At 41.0% G+C, this 12,185-nt stretch overlaps 1 protein-coding gene across 2 annotated transcripts in view; it reads left to right on the plus strand.

Moving 5' to 3' along the window:
- Positions 1-12,185, plus strand: part of PAXIP1 (PAX interacting protein 1) — a 53,964-nt gene that overhangs the window by 14,863 nt on the left and 26,916 nt on the right. For both annotated transcript variants that reach the window (XM_045290026.1, XM_045290025.1), the window contains exons 6-8: positions 7,459-8,197; positions 8,660-8,754; positions 11,636-11,731. In XM_045290026.1, the coding sequence (XP_045145961.1) occupies positions 7,459-8,197; positions 8,660-8,754; positions 11,636-11,731 (930 nt within the window). The remainder of the gene's footprint in view (positions 1-7,458; positions 8,198-8,659; positions 8,755-11,635; positions 11,732-12,185) is intronic.

Raw genomic sequence — 12,185 nt, forward strand, 5'->3', positions numbered from 1 at the left:
ACAGACCCAAAGTGGGAATGAATTTGTTGTACTCTAAGGGAAGTAGTAATGGAGGCTTATCCGTAGAAATGATGTGAGTGAGGGCTGGGCGTGATGACATTGGGACCTTGCCATGTAGGGCCTTGTAGCCCATGATACACACTGCCATCAAGTTGATTCTGACTCGTATCAACTCATATCATCATAACCTTATCTTTCTCCCATGGCTTGGCTACTGGGTTAGCAGCCCAATTCCTAACCCAATACCACCGGGGCTTCTTAATGAGGAAGTATCAGTTTTATTGTAAGGAAGCCATAGGGGCTTTCAGCAGGGATGAGATAAGATCTGAAAGATGTGTGGAGAATGTATTATAGGGGGGCAAGAAAGGAAGCAGAGGCCCCAGTTCAGGGACTGTTGGTTTGGGGTTTGAGAGAATAAAGGAACCAAGATTAGAACAGTTTTCTGTCTGGAGCAACTGAATGATGATGATACTGTTACTTTGAAAAGTAACATTGGGTTACCTGTGGGCTTTTAAATCCTAAATTCCTTTATAGATGTGCTGGGTTTGAGAGATATCTGCTAAATCCAGTGGGGAGATATGCAGACAGAAGCTGGGTCTGTTGTGCTTGACTCTCATGATTAAAGGTCTCAGCTAGAGACTGTCAGCACTGGAAACTGGGTGGCCTGCACAGGGAGGGAGAGCATAGTGAGAAGAGCTTCCGGGGTGATGCCCGGAAGGACCCCGGCAGCAGTGGAGCACCCATCTCATTGTTAGGATCAATCTGCAGGTTCACCTGGCTCTGGCATACTTTAGTTTCATATATTTATTTTCAGAATGATAGCACCAAACCCGATTCCAGTTCATAGTGAAACTAGACCTGTTCCTTAGGGTTTCTGAGACTAAATCTTGATAGGCATAGACCGTCTTTCTTTCATGGAAGAGCTGATGGTTTTAACGGCCGACCTCACAGTTAGCAATTCCAGCACTTAGCCCGGTGTGCCACCAGTGCTTCTGCATGATAGCACAGAGTCCCCAAAAAAAGGCTACAGAGAGTCTAAGAACTGTCTGAAGTGGCAGCCTACTATTTCATATATTCCCATTTTTAATGGAAGATGTTGGTGTTTATAAAATGTTTATAAAAATAGAAGTACATCTCTAATGTGTGGATTTCAGTGCATAAATGTCATTAAGCTGAACTGTAGGAGCATTTAAGATAAATTAGTTTATTGAGATATGTATCCTTGTATAATGTAATATTAGCCAATACCTAGCCAACTAAATTGAAAATGTTGAAAATAAAACATGTTTAGTTATAGTTTAAAAGCATGACTTGAAGTAGCAAAGCAGTTTCCAACATTGTTAAGCATTATGTAGTAGCAATATTCCTTGATAGAATATTAAATTGTTTGTTGGTAATTTTGTATAAAAGTTTAAGTTACATTTATGAATTTAGAAACCCCCTTAACTCAGTAGATCCACAGTTGCTCTTGTTCTGTCATGCCTTTGAGTTGATTTTGACTCAGAGACCCCATATAACAGTAGAGCTGCGCCTGTGGCTTTCTGAAGCTGAAAACCTTCATGGGAGAAGAAAGCCTCATTTTTCTCCCTCAGAGTGGCTAATGGGTTCAAACTGCTGACCTTGTGGTTAATGGTCCAATGTGTAACTCACTGCCAGCAGAGATTCTTAAATTTCTCTTAGTTACACATAAGGAGGCCTGATGGGTTAAATGTTGAGCTGCTAAACTCAAGGTCAGGAGTTTGAAACCACCAGCCACATTTGGGATAAAGATGAGGCTTTCTACTTCTGTAAAGAGTTGCTGCCTTGGAAACCCACAGAGGCAACTCTGGTCAGTCTTGTAGGGTGTCTAGGAGTCAGAATCGACCCGACTGTAGTGAGTCTGGTTTTGGCTGTAGTTACACCTAAAGAGGAACTTAGAAAAATAAATCATCAGAATTTTGCTAGTCATTCCTTGGCTAGAATTGAAAAAGAACTTACAAGTGTTTTTTTTTTTAAGTCATTTTATTGGGGGAACTTAAACGTTTTTGAATCCTTTTGCTGTTTGCTTTGAGGGTGGGCCAAAAATAATATTTTGAGACTCATAAATACAGAAAAAACACTGGCAACTACCCATACATTTGAAAAAGATTTTAGATTGAGGATTTAGCAATGATCAATAAATGATAGAATGAGCCAGGGAGTTCAGATTGTATAATAGTAGTCAGTGGAAGATAGTAAATCGGGGCCAGACCTTCCCTGTCCTGTCCTTTCCTTCCTTCCTTCCTTCCTTCCTTCCTTCCTTCCTTCCTTCCTTCCTTCCTTCCTTCCTTCCTTTTAATAACGAGAGGTGTTAAGCAATGAGTAATTGATAGTATATGGTTCTTAAGACCATTGAAGGGAATGGGATCCAGAGTACGGCGAAAGAAAATGCATCTGTTAGATCGTAGAAGGAAGAAAGTTAAGATGTATGAAGCAAGGTGGCAGAGTGTAGAAGAAGAGACAGGAGGTAATTGGTGATTTGAAAAGATGAGATTTAAAAATAGTTATATAGAGATTGGGCAGACAAGCATGCTACACATAGTTAGGGCCCAGTGTAGGCTGGTGTAGTGGCAAGAATGAAAACCTGGAATCCAATCTGGATAAGGGAGAAAGTGGAGGGAGGATCAGGGAGGGGCTTGAAGTTCCCATGAAGATGCAGACCACTCATAATGGGTATATTACAAAGCAAAAAGCAGAAAATCTAGTTGGTGTGAAAAGTAAAGAGCTTTTATTGAGTGGCAAGGCAGTTTTCAAAATGAGAATCAGAGTCCATAGGATTCTGAATTATGTGATCCAAGGAGGAGAAAGTTCTAGGGGTCTTTATAATAAAATACAAGGAACGTTAGTAAAACTCCAGTGATTGATTGACATACAGGTAATTGTCAAAACTGGATGAGGAGACATCTGATTGGTAGATTATATATATTTCTATAATTGGCTTTAATAAGAATTATAACAAAATAATCATTAAATTGAGTTCATCTGGCCTCAAAACAATCCTGTGATCCTTCTTGTGGGACTGCCGGGAAGGCCTTGTAATGCTGAAGTTTAATTTGAGTAAGAATTGTTTCTGGACCCACCTTCCTAAGCAGCAAGCAAACGTCTTAAGCAAAATTGTTCTCTGAAATTGTTTACCAAGTAATTTCCTCACTGTACAATGGAGAGATACAGGAATAATGACTACATTCTTGACACCAAGATTACTTGTACTGCAAAATGGGAGTTTTAACCTCCAAACTTAGCATAGCCACCACGTCGTGGTGGGAGTCCTAACTTCTGTTGGTGCACTCACTCAGATACTGGTTACACTGGTAACCCAGAAGGAAAAGCAAATTTGGTGAAATACTGGTGTACTTGAATTAGCAGTTTTGAATGTTTATGATAACGAGCTGGGATTGTTAGCCTGTAACCCCTACCCCAGTGGTTCTTAACCTTGCGACCCCTGTGTGTGGGTTGAATGACCCTTTTACAGGGGTCGCCGGATTCATAACAGTAGCAAAATTACAGTTATGAAGCAGCAATGAAAATAATTTTATTGGGGGGGGGTGGGGGTCGCCACAACATGAGGAACTGTATTAAAGGGTCGCAGCATTAGGAAGGTTGAGAACCACTGCCCTAGACCATACTAGCCTTACATGTTAAATTTAGTCCAAATAATTTTTAAAAAATTATATATTTGCCAAACTCACAAGGTTTTCTGTCCATGTTGGGTTTCTGCTTATTTAGGATGTGTAGGTAGCCTGTTGCAGTGTTGACCTTGAAGTCTTGGAAAGTGCTGCCCTTGGAGCTGAGGAGCAGCTGCTCCTTTTAAACTGAGGTACTGTTGTGCTTCAGGGCCCACTCCTCCATCGTTGATTGTTTCTGCTTCCCGTCACAATTACGTTACTTGCCTGGTTCTGTAGATAAGGAAGGATCTTCAAAAAGTTCATAGAAAAATAGAAATGGAAGGTAATGAATTTTTTCACAAACTTTTGATGCCTTCTTATAGATTTAAGTTTGCTTCTGACCACTGGTGTAGGTTGTGTTTCAGAATGAAAGGCCACGGTAAAGTAAGAGATGGTCATTGAGCTGAGGTGGTCAAAGAACTGAAAGCTAGAATTTGTTCAAGATTTTCCTTGTGAGTATTGAAGTGACCTACGTGAAGGGTAACCGATGAAATGCAAAGAAAGATCTGTTTCCAGCATCTTCCAATGCAGGAGCTTGTTGTCCAGTTGGGCCATGTGCAGTCGCTTCCAGGAAGTGTAATGAGTGATCAAACCACATCACAAAGTCTCAAAGGAACAGGAATTTTAGAAGAGGACAGAGGAGTTGTGGTTTGAAAGTAGTACTGGAAAGCTAGAAAGACTTAGTAGCAAACAGAAAACAAAAGACCAAAGCATTGATAGGTGAAATACTTGTAAGGGTATCGATCTGAAAGGTTGGAAGAATGGTGATGTGATTGAGACTGCAGTGGGGAAAGAAGAGAGTCCCATAGGGAAGACGTGGAGCACTCCGATACACCTGCCGTGCCAGGAGTGATTGGGAATATGAGACTCAGAGTGTTGGCTCATGGCCCTAAATGTCTATTTTAGTTGGGTGGTATGAGGATGCATGAATATATAAAGTAATGTGAAATAATTATAAATTCTCTGACAAGTCAAGAAATGATACTTTCTTTTTTACTTGTGGAATCACAAATGGAAGGTATCATTTAAAAACGCTTTCATTTGCCCTGTGGAAAGCACCATTGTTCCATGATCCTTTTAGGACTGGTGTTACATTTACAGCAGGGTCAGGAATTAAAGAGTGATCAGAGTGCAGAGGTGCTCATTCCAGGCTGCCAACGGCTCAGCCAGCCCTGTACCTCCTTCAGATCACTGCTTCCTCTTGATTCCAGAGGGAGGTTGTGTTCGAGACTAATGGTCATTCTGCATTCCCAGCGTGGGCTCTTGTCTTCAATCTCTATATCTACTGTCTGCCCTTTGAAAAAACCCTTTGCTCTAATACCCTTAGTAGGAACAGCTCTTAGCGTTATTCTTTGACCTCCTTGGACTTATACACACCTTAAGCAGAGGGCATACCCAGCCAGCCATTTCTCTGGCCACTCCACTGAGGAGTTAGTGCTTTGATTAGGAACTGCCCTGACTCCAGGCATCCTCCTCCCACTGTCCTGTGTAGTTGTTCCTTCATACAATTCAGGACTCTTAGTACTAGAGTCTAGGCTTGGTAGAAATGGTAAGCAATTGACTTGACGCTGCCCATTGTGCAGGCAGATGTTAATTTCCCTATTACTCATAAAGTCTACGTAGACTGTTTACTTCTGAGGGCTGAAATATAATAAATACATACATGAAAGAAATGATCCACATATTTCTAAGGGATATTGATTCTGCTGGATTTCAGACAGTAAATCTTCAGAGGAGCAAGCAGCCTCATCTTTCTGTCTGGGAGTGGCTGGGGTGGGGTGGTTTAAACCACTGACCTGTTTCTAGCCTAATGCCTAATCGACTATACCACCAGATCTCCTTAAAGATATAAAGTGAAGTTAAACTTCCTCCCACCCCTCACTCCCTTATACCCTCTCAAAAGGCAGCCAACTACTCTCATTACCATTTACTTGCGTCTTGGCTCATGGCTTGTCTACATATCCTTTCGCCTCTCTCCCACATATCTTCATATCCAGTACTGTTCAGCTGCCTGCTATGAAGGGGGAATTTCCCCTTATTTTAGTGAATATTTCCATTACTTTTCTGAATGGAAAATAAATCAATATTTGGATTTACTTAAATAATAGTGTTCTGTTTAAAATTCAACTATGGGATCCTGAAAGAATCTCTTTATAAAAGTGACTCTTGATCAATTATTTCATCGCTGAATCCAAAAGACATCTTTGAGAATGATATAAAAATAAAAGTTGCTCATGATCAATTATTTTATCGCTGAATTCAAAATTTGTTATCTTTGAGAATTATATAATTGCACTTGGGAATCTGTTTAAGTGGGAAATAAGCTATATTTGCAATTTAAGTACAGTTTTCTTCACTCATTCACAACCATCAAGTCTGTTCTAACTCATCAACCTTATAGGACAGGGTAGAACTCCTTCTTTGGGTTTCTGAGTTACTCTTTACAGGAAAAAGTTACTCTTTACAGGAGTAGAAAACCTCATCTTTCTCCCTCGGAGCGGCTGGTGGTTTTGAACTGTTGACGCTGTGGTTAACAGCCCAATACATAACCACTATGCCACCAGGGCTCCTTTAAGTATAGTTTTGGTAGTGTTAAATTTTAATTCTTTCAGTTTATAATGCTCTTAGTGGGGCTCAGTTGTATTGCTAGAATTTAAGCAAAATTATTACTGTTACCAGTTGGGTGACCAGAGAAATTATTTGGCTTCTGGGTTTTGTTACTTTGAGTATGCACACATACTTCATGGTACAGCCTGTTGCCATATTTCTTTTTGTTTGACTCAGTGCTGTATGAGCTAACAAAGATAGCCTTCCATTTTATTCTCTCCTTGTTGGCACCTCTTGTTTCATTGTGCCTTTCTGACCCTCTCAACATGTATATAACTTCGTTCACTCCCGTCACCGCTTTAACGCATGCCTGCCAAGGAATAGGAAGGGATATAGCAGACTGACTTGTATGCTTTTTCTGTAGCTTGTTTTCTGTTTAAAACTATCCAGGAATGCTTGAGGAAGGATCAGTTACCAGCTGCAATGATGATTTTTCGCTTAGGAATGCTTCTCATTTGACCAGAGTGTTAACTGTGGTAGTGTTAACCGCTATCTGAGCTACTCCTAGCCTGATAGCCATGCCTTCAGCTTTCATTTGGAAGCAATTCTTGATATGTGACTCTCACTAGGGAGCTTATTTATTGTGTCGTGGGCCATGAGGCAGGAGGAAAGGGAAATGGCATCTTGGAGAGGGGAGTTGGGGGCGAGACCAAACCTGTTACTTTCAGATGCTTTCCTCTCTTGTCACTCCCCGGAGCATCGCCCGCCTAAGATGAGGCCGTCACTGACTGAGGTAGATGGTTAATGAAGAGATGCTGTATGTTGCCTGGGAGTACCTTAGGCATACTCCCAAAGGGACCAGAAATAAATGGGATAGAGTACGTTGGGGGTTCTGTTTGGTTTGGGTGGTGTTGTTGCTACCTCTACAAAATACATGGACCATATATGTCTGTCGATTTTAATTCATTAGCTTATTCTATTTTTCTCATGTTGTTTCAAATCTTGGTGGTCTCAAAGTCTGAATTGATGTAGGTGCTTGATTAGGGTTGATGGTGCATAGTAAATGCAAAAGAAAACTGCAGCATTGTTCACGAAGCTTCCAGTCCTTTGAAGCTCCCCACTGAGTTGACTAGTAATGTGTAGAATATACTACAGTTCTCTTGATTCAGAGAATGGTAGAACATTTGAGTAATATTGATAATGACTTTGACTAATTTTTGTTTTTTAGATCCTACAATCTCTTTCAGCACCTACAAAAAATTTAGAACAGCAGGTGAATCATAGCCAACAGGGACATGCAAATGCAAATGCAGTGCTGTTTAGCCAAGTGAAAGTAACTCCAGAGACACATATGTTACAACAGCAACATCAGACCCAGCAGCAGCAGCAGCAGCAGCAGCAGCAGCACCCTGTTTTCCACCTCCAACCCCAACAGCTTGTGCAGCTCCAGCAACAACAGCAACAGATTCCTCAACAGCCTTACCCCCAGCCACGGCCCCATCCGTTTTCACAGCAGCAGCAAATCCATCAGCATCAGTTTCCACAGCAACAGTTGCATCCTCAACAGCAGCTGCATCGCCCTCAACAGCTACAGCCATTCCAGCAACAGCATGCCCTTCAGCAACAGTTACATAAGCTGCAGCAACAGCAACAGTTAGCACAGTTACAACAGCAACAACAGAACCTGCTACAACATCAACAACAGCAGCAACAAATTCAGCATCAGTTACAGCAGCAGCAGTTTCAGCGCCTACACCACCAACAGCAGCAACAGCAAATGCAAACTCAAACTGCACACTTGAGTCAAACATCCCAGACACTACAGCATCAGGTTCCACAGCAGCAGGTTCAGCAGCAGCAGCAGGTTCAGCAGCAGCAGCAGGTTCAGCAGCAGCAGCATCAGGTTCAGCAGCAGCAGCAGCAGCCACAGCATCATCAGCTTTTTGGACATGATCCAGCAGTGGAGAGTTAGTAATATGGATTTTTCCCTCTTTCATTTCTTTTCTTTCCTCCTGAAAGACTTGTACTTGCATTAATGCTTTGAGAGTATTTGAAGGAAGAGTAAGAATTCATATCAAAATAATTTCTGCAAAATGGAGAATATGAATCTTATTCTTAACAAAGGCTATAGCTATAAGGGGGTAACTATACTTTTCATTTGTGTTTTGGGACATTGTGTACTAAAGTGACTATTGGTGTTTCCTAGAACACTAAGAGCCAACTCAGAGTATTTAATGGCTCGGGACAAATACATTGTGCTGCTTTATTCTTTAATGATTAACTTTGACAACAAGCTAGTTTGTACGCCTTGGTCAAGAGTGATTAGTCTCAACCAGTTCATATTCAATTTAGTAGAATGTCCTTTTTTCTTTTCATGCATGCAGACTCTTGAGTTTTAATTTTCTTTACCTGGTACAATTCTGTTCTAGTTCCAGAAGAAGGCTTTTTGCTGGGGTGTGTATTTGCAATTGCAGATTATCCAGAACAGATGTCTGATAAACAGCTGCTGGCCTCCTGGAAAAGGGTAAGATTGTGCCTGGAGGCCATCAAACTTTGTAGGATTTCCTTTATAAATGTAGACTTAACTATGTTCATTTGGCTGTGTTTGCTAAGATATATTGATGTACTATGAATTGGTATGGGCATTATTATTCTGTCCTTGAGCAAATCACTTATTTTGGTTTTTTGGGGTGTGTGTGTGTGTGTGTGTGTGTTGTGTAGTGTGTGTACCAGGAGGATGTTGGCTTTTTATCATAAGATTTTTCTCAGGTGTGAAATCCTTAGGAGTACTAATATTTTGCAGGTGACCATGGCTGTGGGAGTGATAGCAGTGTTTTAGTGCTCTGGGCTAGCGGCCATCATCTTACTTCTGTCTTAATCATTTGCTTCTCTCAGGCTAGTGCTAGAAAACCCTAGAATCACTAGGGCAGAAAGGGATGTTGACATTTTGTAGTACACTTGCGGAGTGTATTATTCTGCATTGTATTTTTCTAAATATGCAACCAATCAAAAACTTTTAAGCTGAATTTTAAGCATGTTTCAAGTACGTGTTGAATGTGAATTCAAAGTATTGTAAATTTTCTATTAAACTGAGACATTTACTTGATAGCTAGCATATGAATCTCTGCTGTGTGCCAGGCATGCTGCAAGGTCCAAGGGATGTATGACAAACGGAGTCTCTTAACGCTGTAGACTAGTAGGAAGAGCAGACACAGCAGTATGCTTGGTGTAGGGATAGAGATAAAGGAACAGGATATTATGAGAGCCTTGAAAAAAGACGTTATTAACCCATTGGGTGTAAGAAAAGTCTCCTGGGAAGTCAAAAGTATTGCCGCTCTAGGGTTTCAGTTTATATATACAGACTCGTCTCATACAAAATGTGCTTAACATGTCTCTGTAATCAGCTAGTGTCTGCAGGAAAGTCATGTTAGTCTCATTAGGAGGATGCCTTAAAAAAGCTGGACCAGTTAAATTCAAGACAAAGAGGGCAACCAGGAAGGTTATGGAGAGAGTTTCTGAGCCTGCCTACAGGTTACTTTTGACAGACTTTCTTGACGGACGCAGGATGATCACAGGGGCTAATAATTATGGATAAGTTTGAAAAAAATTGAAAAATTGTATTGGTGAGAGAAAGACCAGTAAGTTTGCACCATGGAATTGTTTTTTCTCATGACAGTGTATCTGCACATTTTTCCAGGGTAGAAAGTGCTGTCCTACAAAAATGTTGTTGGGAGACCATCTACCCTATGGTTCTGATTCTGCATTTTTTTGGGGGGTGGTGGTGGCAAGGGGGTGTGTGTGTCTCCAAACTCGAGAGCATGTTTAAAAGGAGCTCGATTTGAATCCCAAGAAATTGTTCATACTGCCATTTGGACAGGGTGTAAATCAGAGAACTCAGAATTCTTTGGGCAAAGGCTACAGAGATGAAAACACTGCTTTCAGAAGTGTGTAGACCTAGATGGGAAGATAGGGAAAAATAGTTGCTTTGCAGTTTGATATTTTTAATTAAAGACTCTATAGTTTTGTAGCAATACTTTTTGACTTTACCTGGACATATCCAGTTTGTCAATCAAATGGGAGTGTAGAAGACATATGTTTAGAAGTCCATGATCGAAACATCTACCTCCCGTGCACTGTTCTAAGAAGCTACTGTGCCCGAAAAGAGAAAGACAAGAAATGGGAGATCTCAGAGAGAGATGTAAAGGGAACTCCTGGGAAGAAATTGAGGAGAAAGTCCGGACGGACGGGAGAGCAGTACTGGAGATGAGTGAGTGACTTGGAGCCAGAAGGCACGGCACAGTGAAAATAACGCTGACTGATCTTACCATGGGAGAAAAGGTATACTGTGGGGGAGACTCAAGTTTGTGGGACAAGTTGTCATTTTAAAATTCCAGCTGCTCCTGGAGGAAAAGGCCCGGCAATCTGCCCCCATAGAGACTGAAACACGGGAAACCAGGGCCGCGTCCCAGGGGCGCGCGCCATGAGTCAGAGCCGGTAGATGGGACGCCGCAGCAACAAACCTGAAATGCAAAGAAGTGATTCGTCGATTTTTCTTTTTTAATGGCTTTAGGAGCTTCTGAGGACTGATAAATAGGGCGGGACAGGGAACTGCTACTCTTGGTATGCCTTATGAAATAATGGTCGTGTATAGTAATAATTAAAATGAAAAAATTTTAAAGTAGTACATTGATTGTTATTGGCATGGAGTCTTAAAAAGATTATCTGAGAATGAAATCCCTACCTCACCCTTTTCACGGTTTGAGTTTTGGTGTGCTTTTATAAAAGAAAAATTTTCAAAAATGAACGGATAAAAAGTACAGTGAAACTACTGCAATCACATTACAGAACAATTCTCTTGCACCCGCTCCTCCCCAAAGCTTAATCTGTTTGATTTGCCTCCCTCCCCCTTCTGTTTTTAAAAGTAGTGGTTATTAAAGGGGTTAGTTCTGCCGCGCCCCCTGGGCGGCGGGACATTTGGCAATGCCTGAGGACGTTTTTGGGTGTCACAGCTAGCGGAGGTGCTCCTGGTATCTTGTGGGTAAAGGTCAAGGATGGTGTTAGACATTCTGCCTTGCACAGGGCAACCTCACCAGCAAAGAGTTAAAACTGGTCCAAAATGTCCCGGTGTCCAACGAACCCTGTTTGAAAAGGGCTTTTCATTTTCCTTCTTTTTCCTCCAGTAAATCGTGATTATTGGTTTTAGAAAGAACTTTCTTCTTTTGAGTTTATTTTCATTTATAATGCTGCATAGAATAGGCCATAAATATAACTGATCATATTTTTTGTGCTTTGGGGAAATCTAAAAAATGTTATGTGATAGATTTTTTTTAAAGTGCCTTACTTGACATTACAATTCTGCTGAGTGCCCAGAATTTATTACAACTTTGCATGTTTTGTATGTCTAGATCATTCAAGCACATGGGGGCACTGTGGATCCTACGTTCACTAGTCGATGTACACACCTTCTTTGTGAGAGTCAAGTCAGTAGTATGTATGCACAGGTAAGCCACACAGTCTTAACTGGTTGTGAACAGCCTATGCTTATGTATTTTATGTATACACACACACACAGAGCAGAACACACCAATTCAACAGTTTCTGCTTACGACTCAGTGGCACTGATTACATTCTTTGAGTTGTACGGTGATTTTCACCCTCCTTTTCCGAGGCATCCTCCCCCGTTAACCTAAACTCACTGTCCCCCAAGTTTCTTACGTAGTCTTTGGTATCACTTTTGCTAATTTTATCCAGATAGATTCATCTTAAAAGAGCACAATATTCAAGGTATAAGTTTTAATATATAATTTTGAGGTTCTAGTGATTATTGGTTTCTTTTACGTCTCAGAATAGGAAAACTACTTCTTAATAATTTTCAGTGATTCTTTGGAACATCAGCACTGACTGGAACCACTTTTTAGCTACAACTGTAGAGATATTTGTGATCCTCCCCCCCCC

Source organism: Echinops telfairi, unplaced genomic scaffold (assembly GCF_000313985.2).
Source record: "Echinops telfairi isolate 266 unplaced genomic scaffold, ASM31398v2 ScPeMD7_31;HRSCAF=116, whole genome shotgun sequence".
Taxonomy (NCBI): domain Eukaryota; kingdom Metazoa; phylum Chordata; class Mammalia; order Afrosoricida; family Tenrecidae; genus Echinops; species Echinops telfairi.